The 25,841-nt window shown below is 44.7% G+C and overlaps 1 protein-coding gene and 3 non-coding genes across 7 annotated transcripts; all 4 read right to left on the minus strand.

The window, feature by feature from the left end:
- Positions 1 to 309: 309 nt before the first annotated feature.
- Trnat-agu (transfer RNA threonine (anticodon AGU)) lies at positions 310 to 383 on the minus strand. Its single transcript has one exon. It is a non-coding gene; the product is annotated as a tRNA-Thr (tRNA).
- A 275-nt stretch (positions 384 to 658) lies between these two features.
- Trnas-aga (transfer RNA serine (anticodon AGA)) lies at positions 659 to 740 on the minus strand. Its single transcript has one exon. It is a non-coding gene; the product is annotated as a tRNA-Ser (tRNA).
- Positions 741 to 1,091: 351 nt separating this feature from the next.
- Trnai-aau (transfer RNA isoleucine (anticodon AAU)) lies at positions 1,092 to 1,165 on the minus strand. Its single transcript has one exon. It is a non-coding gene; the product is annotated as a tRNA-Ile (tRNA).
- Positions 1,166 to 1,846: 681 nt separating this feature from the next.
- On the minus strand, positions 1,847 to 25,017 carry Ctc1 (CST telomere replication complex component 1). 4 transcript variants are annotated; one of them, XM_087191799.1, is made up of 24 exons: positions 24,827 to 24,903; positions 21,989 to 22,183; positions 20,027 to 20,190; positions 16,629 to 16,863; positions 16,271 to 16,482; positions 15,358 to 15,514; positions 12,611 to 12,889; positions 12,384 to 12,512; positions 11,358 to 11,590; positions 11,052 to 11,226; positions 10,754 to 10,954; positions 9,616 to 9,742; positions 7,189 to 7,303; positions 6,753 to 7,080; positions 6,585 to 6,671; positions 6,141 to 6,334; positions 4,681 to 4,769; positions 4,418 to 4,592; positions 3,810 to 3,887; positions 3,248 to 3,392; positions 3,094 to 3,158; positions 2,707 to 2,872; positions 2,479 to 2,605; positions 1,847 to 2,336 (listed from the first exon to the last, which is right to left on the minus strand). In XM_087191799.1, the coding sequence occupies exons 2-24, from the start codon at positions 22,007 to 22,009 to the stop codon at positions 2,200 to 2,202; spliced, it is 3,639 nt and encodes a 1,212-aa protein (XP_087047925.1). In that variant the 5' UTR covers positions 22,010 to 22,183; positions 24,827 to 24,903; the 3' UTR covers positions 1,847 to 2,199. The 4 variants fall into 4 exon arrangements, with proteins under 4 accessions (XP_087047925.1, XP_021093915.2, XP_012932364.3 ...); XM_021238256.2 differs by lacking the exon at positions 21,989 to 22,183 and having other exon boundaries at positions 15,358 to 15,511; positions 24,827 to 25,017; XM_013076910.3 differs by lacking the exon at positions 21,989 to 22,183 and having other exon boundaries at positions 11,442 to 11,590; positions 24,827 to 25,017.
- Between the last annotated feature and the right edge of the window lie 824 nt (positions 25,018 to 25,841).

Genomic DNA, 25,841 nt, shown 5'->3' on the forward strand with positions numbered 1-25,841 from the left:
AGGTTATAGGAAACGTCGTGGGGTAGAGGAAGCGCAATCCCTGAGCGGTGGCGTAGCATAGAGTATGTAGGTGGCTGCCGGGTTAGGGCCAGCAGTGCCAGTGGACTGTGGCATCTGGTAGGCAAAGGACAGTGCAGGCCTGAGCAGGATTTCTGCTCTGATCTCCCAGGACTGGCAGCTTTTCTCAATGGGACATCTACGTGTTCTGAGCAGAACTAACCCCCTTGTTTACTGTCATACAAAAACAATAGATAGATCTTTCGGGTACTGCCCAAAAGGTAACACAAAGTCCTAAGTTAGGATGAATAAAGGCACCGCTGGGATTCGAACCCAGGATCTCCTGTTTACTAGACAGGCGCTTTAACCAACTAAGCCACAGCGCCAAAGCTAGAAAAACTTTTTTCTGGATACCCCTACAGGAAAATACTTAGGGAGTCCAGCATCTAAAGCAAATTAAGTGAATAAGCCAGCTAACCACATATTCCTGAGATTCCCTAGTGTTGAAAGAAATAAATGAAATTTCTCAAAACTAGATGTCCCTGGTTGACAACTCAAGATTGTAGAGTTTTGAGACAAGGGGATTTGGAGCATAGCGACCAGTCTTGCCTCTTAAGTGAAGAACGGTAATATGGGGTATACATCTGAGAAGAAAATAGTACGTAGTCGGCAGGATTCGAACCTGCGCGGGGAGACCCCAATGGATTTCTAGTCCATCGCCTTAACCACTCGGCCACGACTACCCTGCCTTGTTAGGTGACTTTATTCTACAACTTTCTTAGTCGCCTTTCCCCACAATTCCTCTCATATGCTGATCTGTGCCGCTGGATAAATCAGAAGTAAACATTAGCTTGTAGCCCGGCCTCTCTAAAATCCTCTTTCCTGTTCTTCCCCATTTTTCCACCGACCTCCAGCAACGGCCTCCGGGAAAGATGAGGCGGTGGTAAGAGAAGATTCCCTCCGCCCCAACCTACTGAGCACTTCCTTTCCTAGCTTTGGAGTCTGGTTTTGAGAAGCAGGTGTAACATTCCACAATCAGAATGCTTCGGAGTAAAAAACTGCTAGCAGCAAAACGCAGACAGAAAACAGACCCGTGGCCCGTACGGGGATCGAACCCGCGACCTTGGCGTTATTAGCACCACGCTCTAACCAACTGAGCTAACCGGCCAGTTTTGAAATACTCACTTCTATCTCTACATAAAGTATTTCCACAGTACAGGCACACACTCAAATTCATTTGCTGTACGGGACTGCTTCTCAAATGCAAAATGAAACCAAACCAGGGCTGCTAAGAGGAAATGCTAAGCAGCTTTAAGAGGTGTAACTTGGCTCTACGCCTCCATCTAGTGAGTAGTTTAGGAGAGAAACGCAAATATACATACAGCTGCCCCACCCCCACCCCAAATTCTACAAGCCCTCTGTGGGTTATGATGATTTAGGTGGTCTCATGGTGCCTATCTGACCCTGGCCTGGTCTACTGACATCTGAGAGGATCTACCTTAGGCCTGGCCCTGGGGAAACCCAGTGCTGACCTTTGGACTGAGGTCCTACAGTAGAGCTTCCTACTATGCTCCTAAGCGCTAGGTGCTTCCACACATACTTCATCTTTCCAACTCCTCGTCTCATACTTAATCCCAGGCCCAGTTTTGCTGAGACCACCACGCCCTTGTTTTCAGCTCTAACTCAATTTATTTCCTGGGGGGCCCGACTGGTTCATTCCTCTGCTGGACCAGTAGCTCTTCTCCAAAACGCTTTGCATCTTTGGCACCAGTGGTAAACAAATGGCTGAAATGATGGTGAGTAGGCCAGGGCCAGGAAATGTGGCATCCCAGAAATGAGCATACAGAGAAACATCCCCAGAGAGGTTTATTGGAGGCCAAAAGGCCTGTGACCTGCACCCTCATGGGGGCAAGTCTTTGGTTCTGCTGGTTGCTGGCACAAAAGCTGCTTACTGCCACCTGTGAGTGTAGGTGACTTGACCCCAATCAGAGGAAATATTAACTGCCATGATTTGCTGTTCCCACACCAACCCCAGAAAGCCTGGCACCAGAATAAGTTACAGTAGGGTAGCAATTTGTGAACCAAAAGATATGGGGTTCAGTGATAGAAAGTGAAGGTGCCACAAGAGGATGGAGCTGGAACCCAGCCCTCAAGGGTCCCAGGAAAGGATAAAGAACTTCCAGGCCATCTTTGAAGCTCAGGTCAACAGGAGGCAAAGGCCCCCAGGGAGCCGGGGTGCTCTGGCTCCTGGATAGAAAGACAGGCCAGTCGGAGCCTGGGATTCATCTTTGTCAGGAGAGGGAGCTCTCCACACTGGAACCGCTGTAGTCGTGGAGGTTCTGAAATGGGAAGAGAGGAAAAGCATCCCCCACATGTAGTTTTCAGTTTACACTGACCATTCTCCTCCCTGAGTCTAGAAATTCCCTATCAATCCCCCATCCCTCTTCCTCCCAGGAACCTGCCTATGCGTACTACCCTTACCTAGTGGGGTGATATTACAGGGTCTCTTCTCAAGCTCAAAAGAAAGCACAATAGGGCGGAGGACAGAGGGACTAGTACAAAGTGTCCTGAGGAAGAGTGTCAAAGGCTCACCCATCTTGGCTGAAGACTAGAAAAGGAAACAGAATTAATCAGAACCCAAGCTTCCAACCTTCAGTCAAATCCCAGGAACCTGGGTAACCCAGCCCCTGCCTCTTGGTCACATCTCACCTCCATTTGCGCTCCAGGCTGTGTAAACTGCAAGGCCACTCTCCCTGGCCCTCGGGCACACTCTAGGACCAAAGTCCACTCACTAGGATGCAGACCTAGTGCTTCTGCCACATGATGATTTTTACAGGTCACCATGGCTTCAGCAGTCCCATCCTCTACCAGAAGCCTAGGGAAAGAGAGAGGAGGCAAAAATTCCCACAGCAAACCCAGGTTGCAAATCCCCTGAACCCAACATGCCTCCCTTCTCACTATTTCCAAGCTTTAGCTCACTTAACCCTCATTCATTCAAAAATATTCATTAAGCAATTCCAAGGAGCCAGGAATTACACTAACATAGGCGGATGAAGCTCGTCTAACAAGGAGGTAAACAGTGTAATGGATGCCCACCTGATGCTGGCCTGGCTTACTGACGTCTGGGTGGGGCAAGTGGAGCCCTGACGAGTGCACCTTCCCTGGGATGAAAACAGGGTTGAAAAGTCTGATGGGTTCCATCACAACCCTCTGGCACGACATACCCAGCTTAGCTTGACCCTTCTCATACCTGGGGACAGACACTGCTACAATGAGTACACACCCACAGGAGCTGAAGGCTGAAGACAGAAACCACGTGGCAAGAGGCAGTGGCCCGGAATGGGGCCCGTCCACCTCGTAGAAGTTCAGCCAGGTAGATGTGGGGCAAGGGAACACTAAGGAGAGACAGAGAGATACAGGGGTTAAGAAATAGGAAGAAAGCTGGAGGCACTGGCACATTTTTGTAATCCCAGTGGCTTGGGAGGCTAAGGCAGGATGATCATGAAGACCACCCTGAGAAACTTAGCAAATAATTATCAATTACTTCTTAGACTTCAACACCAAGATGTTCATAAAGAGACATTTGCTTTTTAGACTGAAAAGCATTCAAAAGCCTAGAACATTAAATATTTCTGGGTAAAATGATATGTATTAGGCATTTTTAAATTTAGAGCAGAGGAAATCCTGACCAACACACTCTTCTGGGATTGGAGAAGACTCTAGTTATGGCAAAAGCCCAGAGCCAGGGACATGAGTGAGAGACATGTGGGTGTGAAACCATGAAGTTTAGGGATTAGGGAATGGGCACTTACCTGACTGTGGTCTCCGGGGGAAAACTCAGGACCTGCACATAAGTAGATGACTGGAAACAACAGTAAACATTGTGGGATCTGTGAGTGGAAGAACAGTAGTGAAGAGAAAGCAGTCAGACTAGGGTAGCAGCTGTACTCAAGAGATCATGCTTGACAGGGTTGGCTCCCCCCTCACCCCCAAGGACAGACCCTGGCCCCAGCTTTACCAAAGCAGACGGAAGAATAAGAAAGTGACTAGTGTGCAACACCTCAGGAGGGTAGAGGGCATATATGAAAACTAACATATTGAAAGTAAGCAAAGAATCAGGTGTGTAATCCTAACATTCTGGGAGGCTGGGATAGGAGGATTGCAAGTCTGAGCTCAACCTGGGCAATTTAGCAATTTCTGAGATCCTGCCTTAAAGTAAAAAATAAAAAAGGGCTGGGCATATAGCTCAATGCAAAGGCTGTTGGTTCACTCCTCAGTAGTGCAAAAAAAAAAAAAAAAAGAAAGAAAAGAAAAGAGCTAGCAAAGAGGTGTTGCTGCAGCATAATTGTGTGGGCTAGAACATTCAATAGAAGCACTTTAGCAGGGAAAGGAGGCACGGCCACATGACACAGATCTTCACCTGGAAACCCTCTTCTCCAGCTGGCTGAAGTGGACTTGAGCTCCTGGCAGGAGCCCTAGTGGGACAGGAAAGTGTGGTTCTTCCATGTAGATGTCCAAGTGAGGGGGGAATTCACAGTTAGCAGGCTCTAGAGCTACGGTTAGCTTCACACACCTTCTCAGGGCCTGAGTGTTCCCTGCAGGAGGAGAGGGGGCTCATGGGATCTGTGGGACCACAAAGTCTCATCACTTACTTCATACCTGCTCCAAAGGAGAGGTCATTACCAGGCTTTGTCCAGCAAGGGGCCAGGAGCGGCTCACACACTGTCCGTGACAAAATCTCAGCTGAGAAAGACACCAAGGAATCGGTGAAACTAAAAAGTGAAATACACAGGGAAATCAGCCATAAGAACATAAGAATGGAGAGGATAAGGCCAAGGACAGAAACAGGAGCCACAATGTCACATGGAAGGTCTTAAAGCAAGGCATGGTGGTGCACACCTATAATTCCAGTACTTGGGAGGCTGAGGCAAGAAGATTGAGGACAGTTTGAGGCTGGCCTGGGTTTTATAGTAAATTCAAGACCAACTTAAACTATACAGAAAGACCCTGTCTCAAAAACAAAGAAACAGGGGCTGGGGATTTAGCTCAGTGGTGCTGCCACCTGCCTCGCAAGTGCAAGGTCCCGAGTTTGATCCCCAGCACCAAAAAACAAAACAAAACAAAGCAAAAAACCCCCAACAACAATAACAACAAAGAAACAAACAAACAAAAATCTTGGAAAACCTTGAGGTCTGCCAAACTGTTGACTAAGAGTAACAGAACATGAATTTTAGGCTTGAAGCTGGACATTCAAAACCTATACAACTTGAAAACAAAAAATAATGAAATCTACGCCACTTTGGAAGCAGAGGCCTTACCAGAGAATTTTCCTTCAGTCTACACTTGCATTTTTACCTAGAATCTCTATTAGGCCATCACTTATAGTCTATGCCTTGAGCTTGGCCCCCTCAAAACGCAGGTCTTTGGAATCATTCAGTTTTTCAGAGGGGTGTCTCACTATGTAGCTCAGGCTCACCTGGAACTTCCAATCCTCCTGCCTCAGCTTCCTGGATGTTAGGATTATAAGTGTCATGATGCCTGGCAGAAACATTCACTTCTAATAGAAACCAATCTCATAAAATTACAGACTATTCAGTAGGGTTTCTTTCTGTTTCTTTACACGGGAAATTTCTCTGCTGCTTTTTCCTTTGGACTTACAGTCACCCCAAAAAGATTACATGAGGAAATATCATCGTTGTTCCTACAGTCACCTTCACTAAACAAAAGCCCTTCTCTACATTTTCAGCTTTCTTTCCTATATTTTCTCATGTTTCTCCTATTTTCTTTCATTGTTAAAGCTTTTCCTTAAGTGTGAGAATGCTTCTTGTGGCCATTTGCAGTCAGGATCTAGGGGAAAAACATGAACCACAACTTCCTTCTTGCACTGACATCATTCCTCTCCAGCTAAATAGTGTTAAAGAAATATCTTGCTCAGGCACAATGGTATGAGCCCACAATACCAGGTACTAGGGAGAATGAAACAGAAGGACTGTTTGAGCCCAGGAGTTGAGGCCAGCCTGGGCAACACAGAAAGGAAAAAAAAAGGAGACATACATCATAGCAGAACAGACCATTCACCAAACCCAACCTGTGCAGAGAAGGCAGTGAGCCCAAATTAATTGGAGGGGCTGGTAGACACTTACTTTCCACTGAGCAGGTTGGGCAGGGAGGACTCAGGCAGTGCCCTGTGTACACCGAGCTCTTCTGGCACATCCTGGGAGCTCTCAAGTTCCAGGGTCCATTCGTCCTGGACAGTGAGGCAGGACACACAGCCAGCCAACTCCAGAGGACGCTGAGATGTGCAGGATGAACCCTCTGCCTCAAACAACATTGGTGTCTGCCAGAAAATGGGAACACAACTGCCTCTGAGTGTGCCAGGCCAGAGGGAGGGTCACAAAATCTTTCAATATTAAAAAAAAACAAAACTTTCAATATTATTCTTTCTGCAGCCTGGTGAAGAAAGAGATCTCAATACAGACAGGCCCAGCCTCTTTAGGAGACCTGGAGGTACCAGCACTGGGATGCTTCTCCAGATTCCAATCCAACACAGCTTTCTGGGGAAGGGGAGGAGGAGCTGGGGCACTCACAGAGTGAGGGGTGACAAGTCGGTACACTTGCCCTGGGTGCAAGAATGCAAACCAGCGGACTGAAGAGCCAAGGAAGAGGAGAAGAACCTGTAAGGAAGGATAGAAGGGTGCTGTGTCCCAGCCTAGAGCTTGGGCATGGGGATCCAGGCCCTAGGAGTCCCACTTTACCTTCTGATCCTTGTTCTCATCTTTCAGGGGCTCAGGTGGGCCCCATCCAGTTCCCTCCTTCCTCTGGGTGCCCCCAAGCCAGATCCCTGACACCTGGAAACTGAAGGTGGGTTTGAGCACCTCTGCACTGGCTCTTGAGGAGGCACAAAAGTTCAGTTTTATGAGGGTCTCCTTGTGGGACAGCAAGAATAGCCGGCTCTGTCCTACATGGGGTCCTTCTGGGCAGGTGGGCTCTGTCTGAGGAGGTGCTGAGGGAGTGGGTGCATGAAGTGCAGATCTGGGCACAGGCAGGATCAAGGAGTCAGCAAGAAAGAACTGGACATAGACTCTGTTGGAGAGACAGGAACAGATCTCTTAGTGATGTGGGTACTATGAGTTTTAGGTCCCAGAATTCTCCCACTTGAATTCAGGACAGCCACCACCCTAAGAAGCTAACCTGGCTTTCCGCTTCTGGATGAAGTCTCCCATGCCCAGCTCCTTCCAGGAAGGAAAGTTGCTCTTGACATTCCTCTCTATGATCAACTGGAACCTCTCTGCCCGCACCAGGCAGCCTAGAGGAAGAACGCCCTGCAGGTTTTGATGCCCACACAAGGTCAAAGCTGATTTCCTCCATACCTGACCACACACCTCCCATGAAGCAATTATCAAGGAGAAACCATCCCATCTGCATGTATAATCCTGTCCCTGGACTCCCAGGCTGAAAGGCTTTGAATGGACTTTTTCACAAATCCCTAAAAGGCCTGTTCCTAATTTTCAGTAATTCCCCTCTCTTGGGTTTTCCTGTCCACAAATCCTAGTAAACCAATTAAGACCACTGCTCTTCTGAGAGAGCCGCCACTCCAGGCTGTGAGCCTATGGGGTCTGGAGTGCGGAGGTCCCCTGTGGCCTCCAGGACGTCACCATGCCTAAAGCACCAAAGGGAAAAAGCACAGAAAAAAAATCATCCACCCATATAGTAGAAAAGCTGCTCAAATTACAAGAGGCCCACAAACAAGAAAAGAAGAAAAAATTTCTAAAACTTGCTTTGGAAATCTCCTAATATATATACAAATTTTCTTCCAAGATTGAAGAATGAAAAGGCTTTATGTCTCAAACTTATTGGTGAAAAACTGCAGTGCTTTCAAAATGAGCTGGATCCCCCAAAAATGAGATATTCAAAGAAAGAGAATTAATTGAAAGGTATTTAAATTGATTCAGCAGTGAGCTGGAGCAGATTGAGTTACACAAGAGCATCAAGGACAGGCAGGGAAGGTGCCACCAAGCCTGGGAGACAGTCATCAAGCAGACAATGGAGCGTGAATGAAGGCAGTACAAAGGCTACCGGGCCTTGAGATTCCAGACATTTTACATGCAAGTAGTCTGAAAACCTTTAGGGAATGGGATTTGGAGCTGAAGAAATTGCCAAACTTTAATGTACGAGAAAACTTTTTGCGAATGATGCAGTTGCTAAGAAGCACAAGAAGAAAACTCAGAATTTAACTAGAGACAAAGATTTAGGGCAATTGGAACTAAAAGACAAATCAAGTGACTTGGATGAAGAAATGACTCCTGTGGCCTAACTGTCCTTACTTGAGTTGAAAATAAGTAATATGAGAACTTTAAGTCACACTCATTACTCATGAGAAATAATTATCTAGTATTTGCTGTTTAACTCATTCTCTCTCATAATGTGAATCACATTTGTTTCAAATATGTATTGTAATTTTTATTTAAAAATGAAAGTTGTAAAAAAAAATGAAAGTTGTGTTTCATTTATATTAAGTTGCTAAAATAGAAGATATATTTTGTTTTTCATTACTATAACAAGATACCAGAGGCTGGATAACTCATAAAGAAAAGAAGTTTATTTAGCTCATGGTTTTGGAGGCTGAATGTCTAGATAGCACAGTGCTGGCTCTAGTGAGGCCTCCTCTTGCTGCTACACATCATGGTGCATGGTTATCACAGTTGTGGGAGGGCACAAGAGAGGGAAAGATCACATGGCAAGACAGGAAGCCAGAAAATGGAAGGGTCCTATAATGACATCCCACCAGGCCCTGTCTCTTAAAGGCACGAGAGAATTAAATGATTTCAGGTTAGCTCCATTTGATTATTACATTATTTTCTGCTTTCTCATTGTGAAAAGTGATAGGTTTTATTCAGACCTAAAGGTTAGAGAACTAACGATTACAACTGTTACTTCTGAGATACATTACTTAATATATTAAACATATTTCAAGTACCATGACAAACATGGATATTCTAGAATTTTGCTCTTCAAATAATTTACTAAATGCTAATATATATTAGTCTGTCTTTTAAAGGATCCAAGTATAAGTTTTCAAGAAAAGGAAAAAATAATGCTGTGTGAGATTAACTAGGTATCAACTAAATTGTTAACAATTTATACAAAGTGTTACAACTTTTATACTCCTGAAAATTAAAAATAAAGTTTATTTCTATAAAAAAAAAAGAACCACTGCTCTTCCAAACCAAGAATGTAAGAAACAGGAGCAGTAATCCTGGTGTGCATGTTAGGAGTGACGAGGGGGAGAAAGGGATGTTGGGAACTGTAGTTCTGGTAAAGGGTCCACTGGCTCTTTCTCTCTACCTGCCATACCAGTTTCCCAAACTTCTCCCCAAAGTTGTTGATCAACATGTGTCACTTTAGCATCTCTAGTAAACCCCAGCGGGTGTTTCCTCCTGGCCATCCCCTTATACCCAGTTCTAAAAACCTCTACCCAACTAGCACTACCTTTCCACCTCTGATCTCTTTGGGATATTTTCTTTTTTGGTATTGGGGATTGGACCTTGTGCTTTCAAGGCATGTAGCGGAACCACTGAGCTAAATCCCTGGCCCTCCACCTCTGATCTCCATCCATACCTATGAGCCGTGAGTCAGTGACAGGCTGAGAGTCCTCGGCCAGCAGTAGGCAGGACAGGGAACCACTTTGGTCCCTAAGTCGCAGACAACCTTTACAACATGAAGCTACGAGAATCCCGAGTAAAACCTGTAGGAAGAGCCAGGGGTGGTAGCACACATCTTAATCCCAGCACTTGGGAGGCTGAGGCAGGAGGATCACCACAGATTCAAGGACAGCCTGGGCTATCTAGTGAGTTCAAGACCAGCCTTAACTACAAAGCAAGCCTGTCTCAAAAAAACAAAACAAAAAAACCCAAATCAAACCAAACCAAAACAAAACAACCTTTAGGAAGGCCAGGAATCAAATATTTATTTTTCCTGGTACTGGGGATTGAGCCCAGAGCCCTCACACAAAGTTACATCTCCAGTCTTTTTTTGTTTTCTATTTTGAGCAGGGTCTCACTAAGTTGCTAAGTTATCCAGGCTGGGCTTGAACATACTTTGGAAGGCCTCAGCATTCCAGAGTGCTAAGATTATAGGTATGTGCCACCAGATATTAATTAAATTGATAATGAGCATCAGTGCCAGGTACCATGCTAAATATGAACATACAAAGTGAACAAAAAGATGTGTCTTTGACCACAATGGGCCTGCCACTCAAGAGGGAAAGATGGATCGGAAAAAACACAAAAACGTTCATACATTTAGTAGCAAGAAATACAGTGCATGATTGGAGTTAGAGACAAGAGACCATGGCAGGACCTCACAGAACATAATGAGTTTGGTTTTATTGGGCCGGGGATTTAGCTCAGTGGTTCTGCTGCCCACCTCACAAGCATAATGTCCCGAGTTCAATCCCTGGTACCAAAAAAAAAAAAAAAAAAGAATGAGAATGAATTTGGTTTTATTTTACGTACACTGAGAGAACCATGAAAAGGTTTAAAGAAGAGATTTCTGTAATCCAATTTACATTTTTACTGCACTCTCTCTAGTTGCTGCAGGGAGAATGAATTAGTGGGGGCTAAAAATAGATGGGGCAGTCTAGTTAGAAGGGTGGTATAACTAAAATGACCCAAAAAAATGACAGTAACCTGGACTAGAGTAGTGGCAATGAAGATGACAAAAAGAGGAACTCCCCAGGCCTTCTGGAATTCCTTACCTGGGTTGGATGGAAAGCAGAGGATCGCAGACAGAACCAGGACCAGGCCAGGCGCCGATTGAGCTGGCAGCTGGTTAGGTAGGCAGCCTCTGGGAGGGGCAGAAGGGCTTTTGGATCAAAGGAAGCCCAAGCCTTATGCTGCCCTTCCTCTGCCAGCATGGCCAGAGTGGGGAAAGAGTAGGGAGTCTGCAGCCGAGTATACTGTCAGGGAGAGAGGAGAAATTGGATTATGTCCCCCTTGCCCTGGTGTCCTCCAGTACAGCAGTTCTGCCACCCACTTTCCCTTGCATCCTCATACTTTCTGGAGAGGACAGTGATGTGGTTCTTCAAGGATCTCATTGTGTGCATTCCGAATGGTGCTACTTGGTGGAGCTAGATCATCTAGGGCAGGAGCCAGGAGTTGCAGTCCCAGACTGGGGTTCCCAGAAGAATGCTGCAGGAACTGGTGGTGTCTCAGCACATGGGGACACAGCCTTGGCCAAGAAAAGCAGCACATGTAAAAAAATAAAAAATGAAAGCAGCACAGTTACTTCCAAGATCCTGCTTCCCTGACAGAGTGTCCTACTCACACCACTACCCTACCCCAGACCCTCACACTCCTCACTTGCAGACCAGCTCTACCAGGGCCCTGATAGCCCACAGGTAGAGGGGAAGTCCTAACTGACGTTTCCATATCAACTGTTCATACAAGGTGGCCTCATGAACTTGGTGGGATGACTGAGTCCCAGGCTTCTGACAAGAAAAGCTCCGAAGTAGAATGGCACCACGGAGGCAGGATGCTAGTACTGGCCTTGTTGTCCCTCCACCTACCGACTGGAGGAGGTGAACATCCTGGAGCTGCAAGAAGACAAGAAAAAGTATAAAAATAGAGGTGAGGCCCCTACCGCAGTGACCCTAGACTGTTCCCACTGCCTACATTCCAAGAGAAAGAAATACAAGTTCCCCTATGATGGCTGTTGTTCCCTTCCAGACTTCATGCCTCACTTAAAATACAACCCACACCCTGAGATCAGCGTCATCTTCCATGAGCTCCAGTTAGTCTCTCTGAGGACCTGGTGGCTCCTGGATGGATAAGGGTGGCTCTGCCTTCTCACGGGGCTACCTGAGATCCTCCTGGCCCACACTTGTGCTTCAGCCAGCTCCTCCCCAACTCAGAAGGGCCTTCTGTGAGGGGATGCTTTATCCTCAACCCCTCCTCACAGACTGTGTCTCCTGTGCCCAGGTGTCCTCCCGTGCTTCAGCAGGACTACTGCTCTCCTTTGTAAGCTCTTATCCAAATTATTTGTACAAAAAGTACTTCAAACCAGGTACGGTGGCACATGCCTGTAATCCTAGCACTCTTGGAAGCTAGGGCAGGATTTCAAGTTCAAGACCAGTGTTGGAAACTTAGTGACTTAGTGAGACCCTGACTCAAAATAAAAAAGGGCTGGGGATGTATCTCAATGCAAAGGTCCTGGGTGTAATTCCCAGTACCACCAGCAAAAAGCAAAGCAAAGCATTCTTTTCAACTTACCACTTATTATTTTATATTATTCCAAAGAGGTTCACACCTAGCATAAAAAAAGTGCAGCCCATGAAGTGAGCAGACTGCTGAGAGGGTCCCTTGTCACTAGCCTGACTTCTCACATACCTCTAGACAGACTCCCGGTCGCATCACCCGCCTAAGACCATGGAACTGCTGGTATGCAAGGCAGAGTTCCAGCTGCCTATCCAACTCATAGAGGCCAGCGGGCTCATTCAACACGCCAGTGACTGTTCCCTGCAAAGAGGCCAGAGGTCCAGTTGGTCACCACCACCTCCTTCCTCATTGGAGATCCCCATTTCCTGTAAGCTCTAGGATCTCTTTTTTAGGCTCACCCTATAGTGTAAGAGTGTGGAGTTCCGGGAAAGAGTTTTTTGCTCCTTCTGGTCTGGAGAGTTGCTGGGCACAGAGAACCGTTTGGGCTCAGCTTCCAAGAAGGGTCCTTCCAGCTCTAGCTCTTGCACACATTCTGGATTTAGCAGCATCAGATTCGAAGAGGGAGTGGTTGTCCAAACACGGTAACGGTGACCATGGATCCTGGATACTCGAAGTCCTGTCAGCACATAGTCCTCACTAGGCCGAAGGGCTCGGTGCCACACCAGTTGGGCAGGGATCTACCATACATGGAGGTGGGCAATACAGTGCATAAGATGTTCCCTGTGATGCTGCCCCTCTGCCAGTTCCTTCTCATCACAATCTGACCTCTGGCTGGGGATTTAGCTCAGTAGTTCCACCGCCTACCTCACCAGCAGAAGGACCAGAGTTCAATCCCCGGTACCAAAAGAAAAAAAAAAAAAAAGAGTATACAATTTGACCTCTAGACCTGTTCCTCATGAATTTTTCCTGTCTTCATCTTCTCTATGTTTATCTATTTTTTTTTTTGTACCGGGGATCAAACTCAGGACCTTGAGCTTGCCAGGCTGGCATGGAGCCAGTGAGCTACATCCCCAGCCCTCTCCAATTAAATCTTAAGCCACAGACTTTCAGGATTTCTGCTTTCTCAATAGAGATATCAAATATTTCCTAATCCCTTGTTCAAGATACAAATCATCCCTAAAATTTCCTTTAAAATATACAAATATTCCATTGAGAAAATCATGCCCTTATTAACACTTCCCATCTCCCACCCCACAACATACAAACAATATTTATCTATGTCATCAATATGTTTGGGTATAAATGCATCCACTTGTACCAGGATTATGCTGGGATTACAGCCAGGTGGTACCACAATCTGGCTATGAATATAATTTTATGCAGTATTTTTAGTCTGCCTGCATTTTAACTTTGACCCATCACATAAGGTCAGGTGTGGAATTTTCCACTTGTGACATCATTAGAGCACTCAAAAAGTTTCAGATTCTGGAGCATTTTGAATTTCTGATTAGGGTTGCTCAACCTGTATCTGGTTTGTCCAAGAGGAGAGGACCGAGAAGGCAACAACACAAAAATGTTCAGAATTCAGAATAAGCCAGGCATGGCTTGAAGGCAATGAAAACACTGGCAATGACAGAGAAGAGTGAATGTTGCTGGGAGTTGCAGGAAACAAAATGGGAGAGTTAAGATAAGGGAAGAAGCTAAGAAATGCCAAGGAGGTATGACATGGACTGGAGGAGACAGCAGGACAATCATTGAAGAAATTTAAGCCTGAAGAAAAATGTTTCATGGATAAGATGGTTCATAAACATAACCATCTTCTAAAGTATCCTCCTCCCACAGGCATAAAAAGCACTGCTACCTTTCTCAGGGGCTTCAAAACAACCTGATAGGAGCTAGAGTGTTGCTCAGTAGTAGAGAGAGAGTGCCCAGTATGAAATAAGCCCTGGGTTTAAGCCCCCAAAAAACAACAACAAAACCCTTACACTGATAACTCAAGAAACTCTGACTTCAGTTATCTGTGCTCAACTTTGCAGACCTCTATTTCTACTCTGAACCAGCTGAGTTCTACCAGTTAGTCCTTGGATATCACAACTCATCATAAGGTATTGCTGAGCCCTTACTTAAAACTTACTGCACGGGACAAAATAAGTCATTTACAATGGTCTTACTGAGCAAACAAACGAAGGATTGTGGGTGCTTTCACTCTCCATCTCTCCCTCCATGCTCCTTCAACTCTCAGGAAGACCCTCAGTATCTCAGCCCCTTCTTCTTCATTCAGATGCTGAGGTTCTTCCCTTTCCCTATCTGATGCCAGCCCCTGAATCTGGCCCTTTCTGCCCTTGACCCTTGAGTGTACCAATATCATATTGTACAGCTCTGACTCAGTTCCTTTCTAAGGTAGAAACCTCATTTGAGGTGGCATCCCAGAGCCAAACACAGATGCTCCTGCTCCTGCTGGGCCTCTGTTGGTGCTTGACAATCTCTTATCCCCTACTAACTAGCACAGCAGTTACCCTGAACCTTTCCTCTCCTTTTCAAGGTCCAGCCCTTCAATTTCAAGAGATAACCTCAGCTCCTACTCACTGGGGTCATCTAGAGCGACAAAAAGTCTCCAACATGCCTCTTCAGCAGCCCATATACATACCAAGAGCATCCCTGTGCTGCTGTGATTGTAGCTTAGTGATAAAGCATGCATGTGCAAGGCACTGGGTTCAATCTCAACATAAAAAAAAAAGTACTAGTGCCAAATTTGTTTTTTTTAAATGCATTTAATCAATGTCTTACTTGAGTTAAAATGATTTGTTTGGCCATTCTTCTAACACAGGGGAAAAATAAGTTATCCTGGCAGTTTTTAAAAATGTCAGAGGATGCAAAAGCTATCACCTCAAATGAATTGCACAGCAGGAAAGTCTACTCTCTACCTCCATACACAGACAGTAACACTGCCTGGAATTTCCCCTGCACAGTACTGTTCCCAAAAGTAACTCTCTCAGCTGCCCTCCTTCCCTGTGCAGTTCCTTTACGAAGTTATCTTGGGCCGGGGATTTAGCTCAGTGGTTCCTCCGCCTGCCTCACAAGTGTAAGGACCAGAGTTCGATCCCCAGTACCAAAAAAAAATAAGAAAAAAAGAAGTTATCTTTCCCATTAGGAGTTCAGCACAGCCTCCACACCTGCATGCCCTTGAATTGACCCTGACCCTTACCTGCACAATGATAGGCACCTGGCTGACAGCATGGCCGACAGCTAGGGGTGATTCACCAAGAGACAGGACGAAGTATGTCTTCTGCTGACTTCTTACCAGAGGACTCAACCGGACCAGCTTCCCGGCTAGATTTGACTGCACCTCTCTGAGCTTGCTTCTAGGGAGGAAGAGGCCGGGGATTTAGCTCAGTGGTTTCGCCACCTGCTGCACAAGTGCAAGGACCTGAGTTCGATCCCCAGTACCAAAACAAAAACAAAAAAATACCATTCTAGGAAGGAAGAGGAGGGGAAGATGTCATTTTTATGTCTTTTCTTTCTTTCTACAAATGTCTTCCCTTCCAATGTAAAGAACAACCTGATAGTGCGGGGGTGGGGAAGCAGGATGGGCATGTAGCTCAGTGGCCTGACTTCAATACCCAGTACAGGAAAAAAAGAAAAGAAAAAAACCAAATAAACACTTCTCTTAATAATCTTTTTATGTGGTACTAGGGATTGAACCCAGGGTCTACACATTAAGCTATAACCCTACAGCTCTAGCCCTTTTTCAGTTTTTGGTACCAGGGATCGAACTTGGGACCTTGTACTTGCAAGGCAGGCAGCAGAACCACTCAGGTAAATCCCCCACCCTTTTTCAGTTATTTTGAGACTAGCTCTCTCTAAGATGCTAAATTGCCCAGGCTGGCTTCAAACTCCTAGGGATTCTCCTGCCTCAGTATCCCAGAGTGCTGTGATTTTAGGTGTACACCACCATGCCCAGCTCTTAACATTCTTGATGTTCAAAGGCCCACTGACCCTTTGGAATTTGGAATATTCCATCTACATTACTACCAAAACCTTTCTTTCCCCTCCACTGAACCACAATCATCCTCCATGTTTGACAGTGCTCCCACCTCCCCTAGAGAGGAAAGAGTTACCTGTGTCTGAGCACACGGGATGCAATCTCTGGGTACAGGACAGGGATTGGTGTGAGAGGGTCAGGACTGATGGCCAAAGGAAACACTGGCACAGGGGCACCCCAGAGCTCCAAGTGCCCTTCCCTTGAGGAATTCCACTTGGCAGGAGGAAGGTAACTCCAACTGGGGAACAAGAAGAGATGGCCCAACCAAGAAAGGTCCAAATCTATGAGCTAGGAAAAAACCAAGAAGATGGTTACCAGGGTCCTAGCATCCAATCCACCCCTCTGTATTTGTCCCTACAGAATCCTAGCTGCCTTGTTCCCTAGACACCATTCCTGTTAGAATCTGAAGAATCTGACTGCTCCTCCCTACTTACCTCACAGCCCAGGATTCCAGTGTTATCTCTCACAAAGAGGCTTCCATCCCTGCATTCTTGTTCCAAGTCCTGTGATAGGTCTGTTAGTGTCCCTAAAAGTAACAGCTGCTCCTGGGGCAGGGGGTTCCCATTTGGCCCAGCCTCTTGGGCCCAAGTCTCATATGCACTACAGCTCCGGGACAGGTGGCTGCAGCATGGATGATGGCGGCTCCTCAGTTTTTGTACTGAGACAAAGCTGGAGAGCAGAGAGAACAGGGGTTTTACAAAGCCAGTCCATGTCTAGGAGGATACGCTTACCTGGGCACAGTCCCACAGTTCATGAAGGGGATCATGAACTAAAAGATGTGTATGATTGAAGAAGAAAGAGCTGGGGGTAAGGACCCAACATAATGAGGATGTGAGGATGGGGTCTGGGTCCAGAGGCTGCACATTATTGAGGGAAAGCAGAGAGTCTCTGCCAAATGATAGCTTGTGGGGGGCAGTAATGAGGATCAAACCCAGGGGCATGCTAACACTAAGCAACATCCTCAGACCTTTGTACATTTTTTGAGACAGGGTCTCATTAAGTTACCCAGGTAGGATTCGAACTTGTGATCTTCCTGCCTCATTCTCCCAAGTAGCAGGAAATACAGGTATATATCACCATGCCTGTCTATGAATAATATCCAGAACAAGATGGTATCAGGGGGAAGACCCAGAAACCAGAAAAAATAAGCAGGAATATGGGAGGGCCTGAGGTAATGAGTGTGTATAGAGAATACTTTACATATACCACAAAGAGCTCCCTTGAAAGCATCTCAGCTCTTAGCTTCATAGAGAACTCCAATGGTCCTAGGCAGGTTTCCTTATTATTACAGACCAGTACTAGAGACTGGGTGGGAAACTGAGGCTGAGATAGCAAGTTGAATAATAATACAAATAAAAGTTAAATTATGGGTTGGGGGGTAGCTCAACAGTAGAGTGCCTACTTAGCATGCATGAGGCTCTGGGTTCAATTTTCAGTAACAGAAAAAAAAAAAGCTACAGATGTATGCTGGTATGTGTAAACTGGTATAATTCCACTGGAGTACACTGCAAGCAGCAAAGGAGATTGATGATGTGCATACCCTATAAGTGAGCACCTCCCTTTGGGACTCTGGAAGAAGTGAGGGAGAACTCATCAGAACAGAGTTGTTAAGGGACTTTACTAATTCTCTAATATCTTACATCTTATGAAAAACTAAAGGAAATATGGCAAAATATTAATGTTTTTAAAAATTGAGCAATAAGTACATGGCTATACTCACTGTTTATATCAGCTAATCTTTTTTTTTTTTTTTGCAGTGCTGGGGAACAAATCCAGAGCCTTTGCCTCCTAAGCTAAATTATTTTCAAACACAAGCCTTTCTCAATGGGACCCCAGCAACACCACATAGCCTTTCTCAATGGAGGAAGCAGTGTGTTGATTTACATTCTGGAAAACCAGTGTTTGAAGAATCATTGGTTTAACTTCATGAATGAGAAAATTATACAAAATGATGAAAATGATGTTTTGAATAACATAGTACAACTGTCCCCTTGCCAAAATTCCTTTGCCTCTACTGACTGATACAGGGACCCAGGTTGTGGAAAGTGTTTTCAAATGGCATAAACAGGTTAAGGGAGTGCCAGGGAAAAAATATCCTACAGGCCAGGGATTTAGCTCAGTGGTTCCACCGACTGCCTCACAAGCTCAAGGTCCCGAGTTTGATCCCCGATAACCAAAAAAAAAGAAAAAATATCCTAGCTGAAGTTAATTTTGGGCAAACTCAGATTTCTACTTTTTGTTTCAAAAGGATAAACAAAAAGTGATTCTCCATATATAGAGAGCAGTTTAAAAAATAAGTTAAAACTATATATAGCAATATGAAGTATATAACATTAAGCACAGAAGAGCAAATTGCAGAGGATATGTAAGATACTGTCCCATTTATATAAAGTCTAAAGATAAAGAGATAGAAAGCTCTATTCCAGACTAAGGATAGATGCATCCATAGTAAAATATACAGATATGGTAGGAATAATATATCCCATACTTAAGACAATGGTTACTTCTACAAGGAAGAAATAGGTTTCCTTTGGTAAAACTTTTCAGAGCCTTGAATAAGTTAATGACCCCTGTAAATCTCCTAGAAAACTTACTTGGCCATGAAGCAAACACTTTTCTTGTGGTGCTTTATTAATGTTGCCTAGTATAGTGTAGAATATGAAATGGTAATGTACTAAAAATCCCCAATTTAAAAAAATACTCTCAGACAACCTTAAACTCAGGTCTGCCTTTTCTTTCTTTAGGTTTTGAGGTACTAGGGATTGAACCTAAGGCTTTCACACTGAGCTACATCCCCAAGTCTTTATTTTTTTCTTTTTAAGATAGGGTCTGGGGCTGGGGATTTAGCTCAGTGGTTTCGCCGCCTGGTGCACAAGTGCAAGGACCCGAGTTCGATCCCTGCTACCAAACAAAACAAAACGAAAAAATCCACAGGGTCTGGTTAAGGCGCATAGGCTGGGGGGGTGTAGGCTGAGCTTCAACTTGCGATCCTCCTGCCTCAGCCTACCACAGTGCTATGATTACAGGCATGTACCACCATGACAGTTTGCAGTCTTAAAAATAACAATCCAGTTGGGCTCCAGTGGAGGACACCTGTAATCTCAGCTAATCGGAAGACTGAAGCAGGAGGATTGGAAATTTGAGGCCAGCCTGGGTAACTTAGCAAGACCCTGTCTCAAAAAAACAAAACCAAAAAAAAGCCATGTGTGGTAGAACACATCGCTAATCCTAGCACTCAGGAGGCTGAGACAGGAAGATCAGCAGGAGTTTGAGGCCAGCACAGGCTGCATAGCATAGTAAGTTCAAACCCTGCCTGAACTATAGTTGAGAACTTATTTCAAAAAATCAAAATAATAAAAATAACAATAATTATAAATTAAAATAAAATAAAAATATACAGATGTAGGGATGTAGCTTAGCACTAGAGTGCTTGCCTAGCATGCACAGGGCCAGGTTCAATCCCCAGTACTGAAAAAACAAAAACAAACAAACAAAATAAGCCATACTCATTGAAGTCATGAATCTTTCTGAATCTTACTTTCCTACACAAAATGAAAATAATACCAGATTTTTCCCCCTACCTTGAGAACTCTTTCTCCAAATTTTCTTTCTTTCTTCCCTACTTCATTTCTTCCTCTCTTTTTCTCTAAACCTAACTTAAGCCAGTTTAGGAAAAGAAGAGCTGGAGGGAAAATAGGAAAGTTCTGCAGAAGGGGATGTGTTTAGACCACTTTGTTCTCCATTCACTCTTCTCACTTCTGTGTTTTTTTAGTATAGATCCTTCCTTTTCAATCCCAGATTCAATCTCCCTGCCAGCCCTCACCTTCCTTACCTGTAGCTGAGGGGCAGTCCAAAACCTTGGTTCCTTCCCTGGGAACACCAAATCCTCTTCACACAGTCAATTACCGACTGAGTCAAATGAGCAGTAGGCTCCTTGTCAGCTGGACAAACAGCCTCTTGGATGAAGGTCTGGGCAGCCTCAAGCCAGGCTTGCTCCTAGGGAAAGTGAATCTAGTTAAAACATCTTCAGTACTACTATCCTGCCCACCAAAGAAACTTTTGGGAATAAAGAAATTAGAGAAAAGAGAGCCCGGGATTTAGCTCAGTGGTTCCACCACGTGCCTTGCAAGGTCCCGAGTTTGATCCCCAGTACCAAAAACATAAAAAAAAAAAAGAGAGAGAGAGAAAAGAAACCCCAGAGAGCATATAAAATGAAGATCAAGAGCAAAAATGTTTAGAAGCTGAAGAAGCCTCAGAAGTCCTTCGTTTACTTTTTTTCTTTTTAATTTTTTGAGACAGGGTCTCGCTATGTATCCCAGGCTGTCCCAAACTCGGGGTAATCCTCCTGCCTCAGGCTCCAAAGTGCTGGGATTACAGGTATGCACCACCACACCTGGCAGAAGTCCTTAGTATAGAGCAAGGGTGTAGCTCTGTAATAGAGGACTTGCCTAGCACGCACATTTCCTAGGTTCTATCCATAGCACAACAAAAATAAGTCTTAGTTTAGCCATAGTTCCTTGAAGTGGCAATCCAGCTTGGGTCTTCCTTCCCTTCCTAAGAAACCTATAGTAACCCTTAAAGTGGTCATCTGGAACATACATTCCTCTGTGGACCCTATTCTGACCATCCCAGGCAGACTGCTGGGAGCTCCAATAGCAACCTGCATACTCCTCTATTAGGAGTAATGACCACAGCCCGATATAGCGTCACACACCTGTACCCTAACCCTTAGGAGGCTCTTAAGTTTGAGGCTAGACTGGACTACATGGAGAGACTTTTTCTCAGAACAAACAAAAAGGAACAGTGACTGCCACATTTAGTGCCATATCATTTTACGCGAGGTCAGCAAGTTGAAAAACAAGAATATGTAAAATCACCCTTTTAAAAATACTTTATCTTGATCATAAAAAATAGGTCATAGGGGCTGGGGACTTAGCTCAGTGGCACCGAGCCTGCCTCACAAGCACAAGGTCCTAAGTTCAATCCCCGGTACCAAAAAGAAAAAAAAAAAAAGGCTCATAATACTGTTCTATAATATGTATATGTAAATAAGTGTGCCTAATAGGACATAAAAAGGACATAGGTATATGATTTTTTTTTTTTTTCGTACCGGAGATTGAACTCGGGTCCTTATGCTTGCACAGCAGGGGGTGAAACCACTGAGCTAAATCCCCGCCAGGTATATGATTTTTAATCGTTTCCCTTTTTTTCAGATATATACATTTGAGTTTCCATAAACTAAATATATGCAAGATATAAATCCCAATGACCTATATTACCAACCCTTTTTGAGACAGGTTCTTGCTAAATTGCTTGGGCTGAGTTCAAACTTGTAATCCTCCTATCTCAGCCTCCCAGCTAGCTAAATTATAAGCTTATGTCACCACATGCAGCTCAAACTGTGGGCTTTCTTTCTTATTTGTTTTGTTTGTTTGAGACAGAGTCTTGCTGTGTAGTTCAGGCTGGCCTTGAACTCACTATGTACTCCAGGCTGGCCTCAAATTTACAGTGATCCTTCTGTCTCAGCCTCCCCAGTGCTGGGATTACAGGCATGCACCACCATACCTGGCTTAAGATGTGGGCTTTTGGAGGAAGGCATGAAAGGCACCTTTGTATATTTGGCACAGATTCTGGTTGCCATTATATATAATGTTAGGGAAGATCAGTTTGACCTCTTGCCAGTGAGTTCCCAAAGGAGTTCAACAGTACTTAGGGGTAGGACCTTTATCCTATTCAACGGTATTTCTAAACCATTACAGCTTCATCCCTGGTCTTCTACGGCTCCTCTACTAACCTTCTGGTGAATCTTCCACATTCAGCAAATCTTTAGCAGCTTGAAAACAGCACGAAAAATCGAATGTCGTCAAAGCTGAGCATGGTGCTGCACATCTGTAGTCCCAGAATTTGGGAAGCTGTAATCTCAGCACACAGGAGGCTGAGGCAGGAGGATGGCCAGGAGTTTAAGGTCAGCCTGAACTACTTAGCAAGACTGTCTCAGAAAAAAGAAAAAGAAAAGAAGGATCGGTGTTCAAATTCTAGATAACTTCAGGATCCTTGTGGACAGTCTTTTCATTGACGTACACCTTCACCCTACTTCTATCTAATATTCTCCTTTCATTCAGAGTTTTGGACCCTGGACTAGATCATCATTCCAAGATGCCCCACCAACATACTCAAAGCACAGACATTTACTTTTTGTCTTTTCATCTCAATTTTTTTCAGTATTGGGGATCACTCTCTACCCTCAGCCTTTTTATCTATTTATTTATTTTTTATTTTTTGGTGCCGGGGATTGAACTTGGGTCCTTGTGCTTGCGCAGCAGGCGGCGAAACCACTGAGCTAAATCCCCGGCCCCCAGCCTTTTTATTTTATGTTGATATAAAGTCTTGTTAAATTCTCCAGTCTGGCCTTGAACTTGTAATTCTCTTGCCTCTGCCTCACAAACAGCTGGTATTACAGATATGTGCCACCATGCCCAGCTTCATTCTTTTTTAGTAGTTCATATTTCTTTAATGATTTGTCTGTTGTCTGGCACACTGAATACCACTGCTTCTCAAATACTACTGCTTTGAAATGAAATTAAATTTTTAAAAAAAAACAAATCCAAGCCAGGTGTGGTAGCATATGTAATCTCAACACTCTGGGAGGCTAAGGCAGGAGGAGTCTGCCAAGTTCAACCCCAGCGTGGGTAATTTAGAGACCCTGTCTCAAAATTAAATAAATAAAAATTTTAAAAGGACTAGGGATGTAGTTCAGTGTCAAGGCCCTGGGTTCAATCTCCAATACTGTCCAAAAAACCAAAAAAAACCCAAAAAGATAACCAAATCCAAACAAACAAGGTAAACTATGGACCTCATCTGTTGAATCAAATGAGTAGGTCTGTATTCCCAGCACTCAGGACGCTGAGGGAGGACTGCTATGAGTTCAAGGCTAGTCTGGATTACATAGTGAGACTGTATCTCAAAAAACCAAGACCAAAACCAAACTACACACTTTCTCCTCAAATATCTCATCTATTGGGTGGCTTTTTTTCCCCTGCTGTCCACTTTAACTTCTTGAATTTTTTTTCCCAGTACTGGGGATCAAACTCAGGACCTTGAATTTGGGAGGAAGGTGGTACACCACTGAATTAAATCCCTGGCCCCTAACTTCTGTTGTTTTGGGTTTTTTTGTACCAGGAATCGAACTTGGGACCTTGCACTTTCAAGGCAGGCGCCAGAACCACTGAGCTAAGTCCCCGGTCCCAACGTCTAGAATTTTGCAACTACTGGGATTGAACCCAGGGCCTTGTCCGTATTGGGCAAGTCCTGTACATTCCCCACCCCTCTTTTTTGGGGGGGGGGTACCGGGGATCGAACTCGGGACCTTGCGCTTGGGAGGCAGGCATCGGAACCCCTGAGCTAAATCCCTGGGCCCTTCCTCCCCCCCCCCCTTTTTACTTTACTTTGAGACAGTGCTAAGGTGTCCAGGCTGGCCTTGAACTTGTGATCCTCCTGTCGCAGCTTTCCCAGTAGTTTGGGATTACAGGTGAGTGATCATCCTAGATACAGGCTGGCTTTAAACAGCCACCAACAGATGATTGTTCCTACATCTCTAGTCTAAATGAGTCCCCTTCCTGAGGTTTGTTCTTGTCCATCCGTCTACCAGACTCTCAACCTGGCCAATCCATAGGTAGCACATGCCTAACAATGACATTTTCACATCTGCTATTCCTCTAGCCCTCTTTAATTTAGCAGACAGACTCTCAAATAGTTGTTTTACCTTGAACCTGGCTATACTCTTTAACTCCTCTTTCCTTACACGATATCCACTCCTTTAGATTCTATGACATTGTCTCTTTTTTTTTGGTACCGGGGCTAGAACTCGGAACCTTGCACTTGCGTGGCAGGCGGTGGAACCACTGAGCTAAATCCCCGGCCCCTACATTGTCTTTTTTTATTGATTTCACTTTTGGAATCTCAACACTGCTGCCATGGCGGCGGCCAACTATTCTCTCACTACATTTTAATCACAGTTTTCCAATTCTTCACACTGCTACTTGAATAAACTAAAACCCAAATCCCATCCAATCACCAACTCTCCTGTTTAACGCCCACCAACTCCCAATAAAGTCGCTGCTCAGCAAATCTTACAAGACTCAGCTCTGGCGCCTCCACTACCATCCAATTTAACTTCCTCAGTTTTTCAAGACACCTGCTCTATCTCTTCCTTTTCAACCTGTATTTGCTTCAATCTTGTAATTTTTTTTTAAGTGCTTTTTTGCCTTGCTAACTCCTACACGCATTTTCAGAACCCTGAAGCTTTTCTTTTCCCTCTACAGCTGCGTCTGGAGTCTTCTCTAGGAACCCACAGCCCCACAGTTGTCCCATTAACCTTTTCCTAGTATCTCACTAGGTCTGAATCCTAGAGAGTGGAAGGAGAGGTGTTTAAGGCTCACAAGCGGGTGCCAAGCGAACAAAGTAATAAAATATTCACAGAACCACTGATAGAGGTAGGAGCAAACCGTCTCCCATTTCCCTCACCCCCGGCCGTGCCCAACGAGTTACAAAGGCCAGAGAGACGAGGTGAAAGAAACATGAGAAGGAAGAAAATTCGGGACAAAAGTGACAAGGGACGGAGATCAGCACTCACAGAGAGAGCCTGAACCCGGCAATCCGTCATGATGCGCCAAAGCCCCGCCCCCGTGAAGCGCGCGAACGAACGCCGCGAGTGCTCACGGGAGGAACTCGGTGACGTCATCGGGGCGCGTAGCTACTTTGCCGTGTAGCGTCTCCTGCGCACCAACAAATTTTCCAAGCATGTCTTTTTTTAAAAGAAAATAATTTGTTTTCAGCAACTAAAATAGTCAAGTCTATACTTTTCTGCATAATTTGTCAGTTTTTCAACATCAAATAAAATATTGTCATCATTTGGTTGTCTTCATGTTTTTTCTTGATCAGTTCATTTTTCTTTCTAAAATGTTGCATGCCACACGAGACAATGAAGTATCTTTAAACTCTACAGCCAAAGGATCTGAACATTCATCTGCAGCTACCTGTATGCTTATTTTATGCAGTTGGGGTCATAACCATTTTCTTCAGTCATCCTCTGAAAAGTTTTTGTAAAACATTTGTTCAATGACCTTCACATATCTTCAAAATGCACAGACCCGGTTGCACCTCAAAGAGGCCCGCGAAACAGCATGGCTATCAGCAGCCCACGTGCCGTCCTCCTTAGGCGGCTGAGTGGGAAAGGAAGCCTATCTCCCTCCTTAAGTGATGTTGAGATTTAGAGGGAAGGGATGGGAGAACTATGAACTCACACAGCCCACCTGGTTGATAACCCCTAAAGATCTTTCAGTGTCCCTGAATTTGCCAAGCATAGAAGTGCTTCCTCCTAAATGCAGCCAGAACACTTTCATACTTGTTGATTGGACTTAACTTTACTGATGTCATTATTTAACTCAATTGTGATGTCAAGAGCTCTGAGAGATAGTCTTGTTCTATTTATCTTTTTATTTTGATGCCTAGAATAGTGCTTATTGTTGAGTAACTTGATAAAATCTTGTGCATCAGTTCATGTAATCTTGTGCTCTTTCTGGGTCCATGTCTCCTGAAGTCGAAGAATGAATTCGAGGACCAAGGAAATAAGATGGGAGGAATGTTTA

The sequence above is a fragment of the Heterocephalus glaber genome, unplaced genomic scaffold, assembly GCF_053883595.1.
Source record: "Heterocephalus glaber isolate CG9 unplaced genomic scaffold, H.glaber_assembly_v1.0 deba00001564, whole genome shotgun sequence".
NCBI lineage: Eukaryota > Metazoa > Chordata > Mammalia > Rodentia > Bathyergidae > Heterocephalus > Heterocephalus glaber.